Here is an 8,635-nt window from a genome sequence, read left to right as displayed (position 1 = left end):
TAGCCCCCACCCACCGCAACTAGAGAAAGCCTGCGCTCAGCAACGAAGACCCAACACAGCCAAAAATAAATAATTTTTAAAAAATCCTTTTTAAAAAAATATTTTATATATTTAGAGCATATAAACTATGTATGTCATATATAAATGGATAAGTATATATTTATAACATACACACACACACGAGTATATAATTTTGGATGGACTCCCATTTTTAAAAAATCACAAATTGTGTCTCCATGTGAGGCAAAGACAGAGGAGGGAGGAAATGGAACACTGGTTGTAAAGGGCGCTGTGCCATCGCGATGGGGTGCCGGCAGCTCTCCTGAGAGGGACAGAGGAGAGGGGCCCCGGTGTGGACCTGCAGCCTCAGGGAACCTGCAGCTCGGGTCGCAGGAGCGCAGAGCAGCGCGCTCCGCCCACCCGGGTCCCCTCTGCCCACCCCGTCCCTTCACCTGGGCAGGGCGGTGCTCGGCTGCTGGCAGGGCCACATCCGCTGCGCGGTGGACCTGGGGTGACGCCGACCCTGTTCACCGGGGCCACTCCCTTCCGCCCCCTTCCCATCCCGGGAGGAGAGGTGAATCCCTGCAGGTGACCCTGCCTCAGCCAAGGGCACCGTGCTGCAGCAGGGCTGGGTCCCCAATAACAAGCGACAGGTACAGGGCACGTGGGACGCCCGCGCTCCGGCCGGTCAGGGAGCCGCCAGCCGTCTGGACACTGGGTTTGCTAGAAGAAACTGCACTTGTAACCAGAGGTGTCAGAGCGCCTGCCTCGGCCGGGGGGTGGGGTGGTACCCGACCCCCCCTTAGTCCTGGCTACTGGGAGCCCTGCGGGCTGCGGGCAGGGGGGCTGCTACAGACAGGGCTCTGACCCACGACTGTGCCCGTAAACCAAGGATGCGCCAGAGGGACACGCCCAGTCGGAAGAGTAACGGGCAGATGACGTTTGTGGAAGCAATGAAGCGCCCATGGCTTCCTTGTACTGCTCACTCTCCTTGTGCTGGAACAGTTTGCAGTAAGAAAAAAAAAAAAAGATAAGAAATTAAAAGGTGAGAAAAGAAAGCGTGACTTACACACAACCTGTCTCTTCATTTCTTAGAAATACATGGAAAAGCAGGACTTTTAGGGAAGCTGGCCTAAAACAGTGTACGGGTGTGGCTGCCCGCACGTGCCTGTGTCTAAATCAACAGGGATTTCTAGGTTGGAATTGCCCTGGACCTGACCCCCGCCCTCCGGGTCACATTCATTCATTCATTCATCCATCCATTCATTCACTCACTCAGGAGATGCCTGAGTGCCCACTGCAGACCGGGCCTGTCTGGACGCATCACTGGTGACATCTCTGTCCTCTCCACTTGTCTGGGGTGGACGGGCAGTGGGCGGAGGGGACGATAAGGATGACACCCGAGACAGCAGCGTGTGGTCCCCCCTGCAGGGTCCCTCCACCAGGCAGGCACCTTCCCTGAGCAGCCCCCGGCCCCTCACCAGACCAGTTCACTTAAAGGCCACCCCCCCCCGAATGCCACCCTCACCCCTTCTGTGACTCACTCTGAGCCGCCAGTGGAAACCCCATCACCTTTAAGCACCTCCTCCATTGCTTTTCGTTAGGCCACCCGTTTTGCAGACACTCAGCTCCTAACACTGTCCAGCTCGTAGTAAGACCTTGGGGCAGCGTGAGGAAGGGGGCGTCCCACGCCCTCCCCACCCCTGCCCCTGGGGATCCTAGAACATAACCCCTTCCCCTCCCCGCCGCAACCCCACCTCTCAGCCTCCTTTCTCCCTTTCCAATCCCCGGTGCGCTTCCCCAGGTACACGGTATTCTTGGGCGTGGTCCTGCCGCCCTCCCGGGCCAGCTCCCCTGAAGCGCGAGGGCTGGGTCACCCCCGCTCAGCCCCACCCCGACAGGTGCACATATGCACTGGGCAGACAGATGGGTCTGCGTCTAAGGCCCACATGAGATGCTTTTTAAAGAAAAACGCGTTCTGAACCCCAGTTAGCAATGAGGGAGGAGAGGTCACACCCATCCATTCCTCCCAACAGCGAGGCGCTGACCTGCGCGGGGGGCGGGCGCTGGGAATGCAGGTGGGGCACAGGGAGGGGTGTCCCTTGCCTGGGGGAGGGGAGCGGATCGCTCAGAGGTTAACCGCTCCCCCCGGGGCTGGAGAGGCTCTCCAACAGAAGCGCCTCCTTCCAGGGCCTCACAGCCGGAGCCTGCAGGACCAGCTTCGGCTGGTTGGCCCCGGTCGGCCCCTGTCGGCCCAGCGGGCGGTGATAACCATCACAGGGTCCCTCCACGCCCAGTCAGGTGGCTCCTGCGTACAAATGCAGACAGGAGAGATGCTTTCTTCACCTGGGAGTGCCCAGACGGAGCCAGCGCCCTGTCGCTGCCCAGAACCCACGGCCGCCCTGTCCTCTACCCCAGAGCCCTGCGGCTGCTGCCAGCGGGAGCCGGGCAGTGCCCCCCAGCTCTGTTCTGTCCCCCAGTCCCGTGAAGCCTCAGAAAGCGCCAGAACATCAAGCCCGCCCCCCCGACACACACACACACACACACACAGCAATCCTCGCCCAGTGCGTGCCCTGAGCCGCCCCACCCTCTGCAGCGGCACCAGCCTCAGGCCCCGCCTCTTACCTGCTTCTCCACGGAGGTCAGCAGAGGGCACAGCAAGGCCCTGCAAGGACATCGGGGACCGGGAAAACGAATGGCAGGCTCCGGGTGCCCTGGGCTCTGGTGGGCCCGCCCCTGGCATCCATCCACCCAGCGTCACCGGCTGGAGGGGGTGCAGGAAAGCCCCTCATGAAAATATGGGGGGTGGAGCAAAGAGAAAAAAGAGGGAGAGAGAGAGAAGAAACAGGCCGGGAGGGAAATAAGAAACGAAAGGACGCATCCTTGCACCAAGAGACGGATCCTTTCTTGACCTGGGTGCTGAGACACCATTGCACTCACTTTGTGAAAATTCACAGAACGATACACTTACGACTTGTGCCATTTAGTTATAATTCAATAAAAAGTTCACAGCATTTCAAAACACCTAGGTCTCAGAAGACTTCCTGGGGGGGAGGGAGGCAGATGTGCTCCTGCGGGTAGCATGTTTGCTTGTCTGCGTGTGCGTGCAGGTGTGCGTGGGCATGTGTGGGCACGTGTCTAGGCATGGGCACGTGGGTGCATGCGTGAGTGAGCGTGTGCGGGCAGCACACGTACCCCTGTCGCTCTGGGAGCCGCCACGTCGCAGCGCGCGGCCTGGCATGGGGACCCGAGTCTGAGGCCCACTGGGCCCCGGGAGGGCAGGGCCCAGGGAAAGCGGCCGGGTGGGTGGAGAAGGACCCCCGGGACCCCCCAGTGCCCGGCGCGCCCAGTGCACCCGAAGTCTCGGGGTCAGGGTGGGGGGACCCCACGGCAGGGTGGGGTCCTCCGGGGGCGCTCCTACGGGCGGACCCGGGGTCTACCGGGCAGGGGACAGGCAAGCCCTCGAGAAACCGGGCCTGGGGGGCTCGGGGCGGCCTCCTACTCCGGCCCTGACCCCGCGAACTGTCGCTCCTCCCCCGGGGCGATCCCTGGGGTCGCGCCCGGGACTCAGGAGTCTACAGGGGTCATTAAGGCGAGTCCAGGGTCGCAGCCGGTCCTCAATGGTCAGCGGAGATAGACTGGGGGTCGCGGACGGGACTCGGGAATCACCGGGACGAGCCCAGGAGTCCGAGCGTCAGACGCCGGGGCCGGGGCAGGATGAACATCCGGCGTGGGACTCTGCGACCCTCGGCCTTCTCCTTACGCAACCGCCGTCGGTCGCGTCCCCCTGGCCCGGCGTGACCTTCATAAGGTCAAGGCGGCCGCCGCGCCCCCCCCCCCGAGTCCGCAAGGCGCATGGGCGGGGTCCGACTCCCTACATGCTCCGGGGCGCGGAGCGCGGGAAGGGGAGGGACGTCGGCGGCGGCGCAGCCAATGGGCGCGGCGCTCGAGGGCGAGGGGCGGGGCGCAGAGCTGCTCCCGGCGGCCCGTGGGGGCGAGGCGAGAGGGAAGGGGCGGGGATTGGGCCGCGGCGCAGCCAATGGGCGCGGCGCGCGGGGGAGCGGGGCGGGGCGTGGGCGCCTTAGCGGCTGCGCGCTGGCCGCGCCGTCTTTTCGGTCCCGGCGGCGGCAGCGCAGACCAGCGGTGCCCACCCTCCGGCTCTCCGCGCCTCCCCTCCGCTCTCTTCCCGCTGCGTTGCCCGCCACGCCACCATGACGGAACAGGCCATCTCATTCGCCAAGGACTTCCTGGCCGGAGGCATCGCCGCCGCCATCTCCAAGACGGCCGTGGCCCCGATCGAGCGGGTCAAGCTGCTGCTACAGGTGGGAGCCGGCTGCGCACACGCGGACGCCGGGCGAGGTGCGAGGGTCCGGGGCGCGGGGACAGCGGGCCGGGCAGGCCGCGTGCACCGGAAGCGGGAGGCTGCGCCGCTTTGTCCGCGCGCCGCAGGCTTCCGGGGATTGCCCGGGCGCGCGTCACGCGGGCGCTATCGCATGCGCAGAAGTGGGGCCGCGGGCGCGCATGCGCATGCGGCAGCCGCGTGGACGGGCCCCGCGGCGCGAAGGCCGTGACCTTGGGCGTTGGGCGGGTCGCGAGGGCAGTCCTCGTGCCCTTCGTTGGACTTCCGTTTTTTTCCCCTTTTTGTTACCCTTTCTGTTCCCCTTTTTGCGGTTCTGAGCCAGAATAAGCTGTTTTGGTGCGGGACTGTCAGAAATGTAGCGCTAATGGAAACATCTTTGCCAGTTTCTTGTTTGTAACACTTGCAGGGACCCGTAGTGACCAAAAGATGGTTTTCTCCCGGTAGGACGTTTGGGCAGCTTAAAGGCCCCATGCACATGTTGTCTTACGAAGACAGCGCCTTTCGTTGGGGGTCTTTGGGGGCGTCTGACTTAGGCCCTCGTGTAAAACCCCTGTCTCTCTGCCCCCAGGTACAGCACGCCAGCAAGCAGATCGCGGCTGACAAACAGTACAAGGGTATCGTGGATTGCATCGTGCGCATCCCCAAGGAGCAGGGTGTGCTGTCCTTCTGGAGGGGCAACCTGGCCAATGTCATCCGCTACTTCCCCACACAAGCCCTCAACTTCGCCTTTAAGGATAAGTATAAGCAGATCTTCCTGGGGGGCGTGGACAAGCACACGCAGTTCTGGAAGTACTTCGCCGGCAACTTGGCCTCCGGCGGGGCGGCCGGAGCCACCTCCCTCTGCTTCGTCTACCCCCTGGATTTCGCCAGAACCCGGCTGGCGGCTGACGTCGGCAAATCCGGCACGGAGCGGGAGTTCAAAGGCCTGGGAGACTGTCTGGTGAAGATCACCAAGTCTGACGGCATCCGGGGGCTGTACCAGGGCTTCAACGTCTCTGTGCAGGGCATCATCATCTACCGGGCCGCGTACTTCGGCGTGTATGACACTGCCAAAGGTGAGTGCGCTCTGCTGTCGGGGCTGATTGTCAAGGTGCTGGGCGGGGGCTGGAATCTGAGATCCAGGTGTGGGCAGGGCTGGTTCCTCCCGAGGCCTCTCTCCTGGGCGTGTAGACGGCAGTCTCCTCCTTGTGTCCTCACAGGGTTGTTCCTCTCTGTGTGTGTCTGTGCTCCAATCTCTTCTTAGAAGGACACCCTTCCTATGTGATCAGGTCCCACCCTGATGACCTAATTTTTACTTTAATTATCTCTGTAAAAGATTTTATTTCTTAGTACAGTTATACTCTGAGGTCCTGGGCCTTGGGGCTTTAGCATATTTTGGGGGAGGACACAGTTCACGGCCCATCTGTTTCCCTCTAGAGGGGCCCCTGCCGCCGGGTACCAGGTTGGTCTCTGGGGCCGTCCTCCCAGCCTGCAGGTGGCTTCCCCGTCTCTGGCTGGTGTGCTGACCCCAGTCTGAACGGTCTAGTGTCAGCTGGTGCTGGGACCCAGCATGGAGCTGGGGGCGGCCGCGTGTGTGGCCCCGGGGCCTGACGCTCACGGTGACCCTGCAGGCATGCTCCCCGACCCTAAGAACACGCACATCGTGGTGAGCTGGATGATCGCGCAGACGGTGACGGCCGTGGCGGGCGTGGTCTCCTACCCCTTCGACACCGTAAGGCGGAGGATGATGATGCAGTCGGGGCGCAAAAGAGGTACCGTCTCTGCCCCGCTCCCGGCTGCCCGTGCTCTGGGGGGTGGGGCATCACTGAGTGGCCCGGCGTTCGGCCCTTCGGAGGTGCACAGCCAGCACGTGAGGTGCTTCGTGCCGAGGCCGGGGGGCGGGGGAGCAGCATTTGGTCCCAGAGGGAAGTAGCGGGGCTTCGTGGGGGAGGCCTGGGCCGGGTGCCTGCCACCTCTCTGCCCTTGACCCTCGAGTGTGCTGGGCCCTAGGGAGGCTGGGGCTCGAGTTTGCGTTTGATCCCCACCCAAACGGTGGGTGTCCAGAGCTTCCTTTTCCTGCGGTCGAAACGCCTAGCCACCCGGATGGCGGCAGCTGGGGCTCAGCATCGGTACCGTGTCTCCGGGGTCCGCTTCGCGCCGTGTGTGACCCTCTCCATGCCCCCTGCCCTCTCCCCGCAGCCGACATCATGTACAGGGGCACCTTGGACTGCTGGCGAAAGATCTTCAAGGACGAGGGCGGCAGAGCCTTTTTTAAGGGCGCCTGGTCCAACGTGCTCCGTGGCATGGGCGGCGCCTTCGTGCTGGTCCTGTACGACGAGCTGAAGAAGGTCATCTAGGCGCCCTGCCCGCCCGCCACAGCGACCAACACCTCCACATAGAGGAGTACCTGTTACGGACCGTCGACCTTCGAGAAATTCCAGTGTCCTCGCGGAGGGCTGGGGCGGCCCCCGCAGAGGGCTCCTTGAGACCATCGGCCCTGGGTCCATGTATTGATTACGGGGGGAGGGGAATCGTGATGTCTCGGTGGGTCCACGGGCGGTGAGGCGCCTCTGCCCGCCAGACCTAGACTCCAGGTGCTTGTAGGACCGACTCGTGTTTAAGTATTTATTTAAGAAAACCTTGTCTCCATTTGTACTTAAGCACTATTCTCTTTTTGCACAACCGAATATTTGCAATTATGTTTTATGTCGGGCATTCTGCTGCGAAATAATAAAAGTAGGACACACGGACGCTGGTGTTGTTTATGAATCGAGCGGCCTTGTGGGGTGGGAGCAGGAAACAGCAGGGTCTCAAGCTGGGGAGGGGGAGGCCCTGGCTGCCCACCTGTGGCCTGGCCTGTCCCGGGGCTGCCCTCGAGCACGCGGATGCGGGGACCCTGGGGCTTACTAACCTGAAGTTCCCTTCCCCCAGTGCCCGCCCTTCCAGGCTTAACTGTCACTGGGGTTTAACCACAGAGGAGCCCCCCAGGGTGGCAGCAGCTGTGTGTCCCGTGGGCCACCCCCGCCCTGGGCTCGCGGGGGAATCCCTTGCAAGGTGGGCACGTGCTCCCTCTCAGGTGTGCCCGACCCCCAGCCCCAGGCAGGCAAGCATCCTTCCCCTCTTGGAGCCGTATCTGCGGGAAGCCTGATGTCTACTGCACGGAGAGAACTTGCTTTGAGCGTCTCTCCCAGGCTGACCCCAGGGTCCTGGTATGTTAACGTGGGGGGAACGGGATGTATTCTGGGGCCTGCTCTGGGTGTTCTCAGGGTCCAGGACTGCCTGCGGGGTCATCACCAGTCTGAGGCCTCACGGTCGCATATAGAGCCGCCCAAGAACACAACTGTCCCCTGGGTCCACGTGGAGCTTCCAGCACCAAGTGACCTTGCAGAGGTCAGATGGGTCCACTGCAGGGGTTGTAGAGGGGAAGCCAGCTGCAGGCCACACAGCAGGACTGCCCCGAGGCTGGCTGAGTTCATCAGAAAGCAGAGCTTCCATCTCCAGCCCAGGGTGAGGTCGGTCAGAGAAGACAAGCTGGAGCTGGCTTTCCCCAAGGTTACCTTGCTGGTGCTGGGTGAGGAACAGGACAGGGCCAGCCACCACACACCCACGTGGGTCCCGCCCGGCCCGGCTCCACAGAGGAGTCCCGAGGAGCCGCCTGGGCTTCTGACCCACCTGGGCTTCTGACCCGCCTGGGCCCCAGCCCTTGGGGTGGAGTCACTTGGAAGGGGACGTCGTCTCTCTACCCAGACCTGTGCTGACTGCCGGGGTCAGAACTGGGACACGGTTCCACCCGTGTGCATTTCGGGCCATCGACCGTGTGCCATCCTGCAGACTCGGCAGGGGTGCCTTCCGCAAAGCTTAGCAAGTGTGCATCTGACATTTGGGGTGAATTCTTCCCTAAAGAACTTGACATGTTAAGTGTGTAAACAAGGGAACGAAATTAGAGGTCCTCCAGGGAAGCCTTGCCTCTTGGAGACTCGGGTTCCCGTGGGCCAGGCTGTGCGTGTGGGCGTCCTCTTCCGTGGGTGTCTTCACTGCCCACCACGACCACGTCTGGACGCAGGGCCGCTCCTCGGCACCTGCGGGTCCCCAAGGCCCACAGGCCACACTGTCCTGACACCCTCTTTCCTGCCTCCTTGACGCCTGTCTCCCGTGTGCCTTCCCTGGGGTCGCACACGTAGCCAGGGGAGGGATGTAGACACTGCCCCCCGGCCCCGCGTTGTCACGCAAGTGAATTAAGGGGCTTACAAAGGGGAAATGCAGCAAGAAAACAAAGTTCAGTTAAAGACAGAGAAA

General features: G+C 62.5%; 1 protein-coding gene and 1 long non-coding RNA gene across 3 annotated transcripts; one reads left to right on the top strand and one right to left on the bottom strand.

Annotated features, from left to right (window-relative positions):
• Positions 1-84: 84 nt before the first annotated feature.
• Positions 85-1,634, bottom strand: LOC307069261. Of its 2 annotated transcripts, XR_013811484.1 has the most exons (3): positions 1,573-1,634; positions 1,276-1,355; positions 85-996 (listed from the first exon to the last, which is right to left on the bottom strand). It is a non-coding gene; the product is annotated as an uncharacterized lncRNA (long non-coding RNA). The 2 variants fall into 2 exon arrangements; XR_013811485.1 differs by lacking the exon at positions 1,276-1,355 and having other exon boundaries at positions 1,573-1,599.
• Positions 1,635-4,126: 2,492 nt separating this feature from the next.
• On the top strand, positions 4,127-7,089 carry SLC25A6 (solute carrier family 25 member 6). The gene is made up of 4 exons (XM_079727518.1): positions 4,127-4,322; positions 4,929-5,415; positions 5,971-6,111; positions 6,539-7,089. Exons 1-4 carry the CDS (start codon positions 4,212-4,214, stop codon positions 6,694-6,696), a joined length of 897 nt encoding a protein of 298 aa, XP_079583644.1. The 5' UTR covers positions 4,127-4,211; the 3' UTR covers positions 6,697-7,089.
• The last annotated feature ends 1,546 nt before the right edge of the window (positions 7,090-8,635 follow it).

This window comes from Hyperoodon ampullatus (genome assembly GCF_949752795.1).
Source record: "Hyperoodon ampullatus genome assembly, chromosome: X".
Taxonomy (NCBI): domain Eukaryota; kingdom Metazoa; phylum Chordata; class Mammalia; order Artiodactyla; family Ziphiidae; genus Hyperoodon; species Hyperoodon ampullatus.
Note: the sequence above shows the minus strand (reverse complement) of the source record. Positions and strands in the feature narration are given on the sequence as shown.

Coding starts and splice junctions, on each gene's coding strand:
- SLC25A6 (XM_079727518.1), top strand. CDS start 4,212: ATGACGGAACAGGCCATCTCATTCGCCAAGGACTTCCTGGCCGGAGGC. Junction 4,323..4,928: donor GGGTCAAGCTGCTGCTACAG/GTGGGAGCCGGC, acceptor CTCTGCCCCCAG/GTACAGCACGCCAGCAAGCA. Junction 5,416..5,970: donor CGTGTATGACACTGCCAAAG/GTGAGTGCGCTC, acceptor GTGACCCTGCAG/GCATGCTCCCCGACCCTAAG.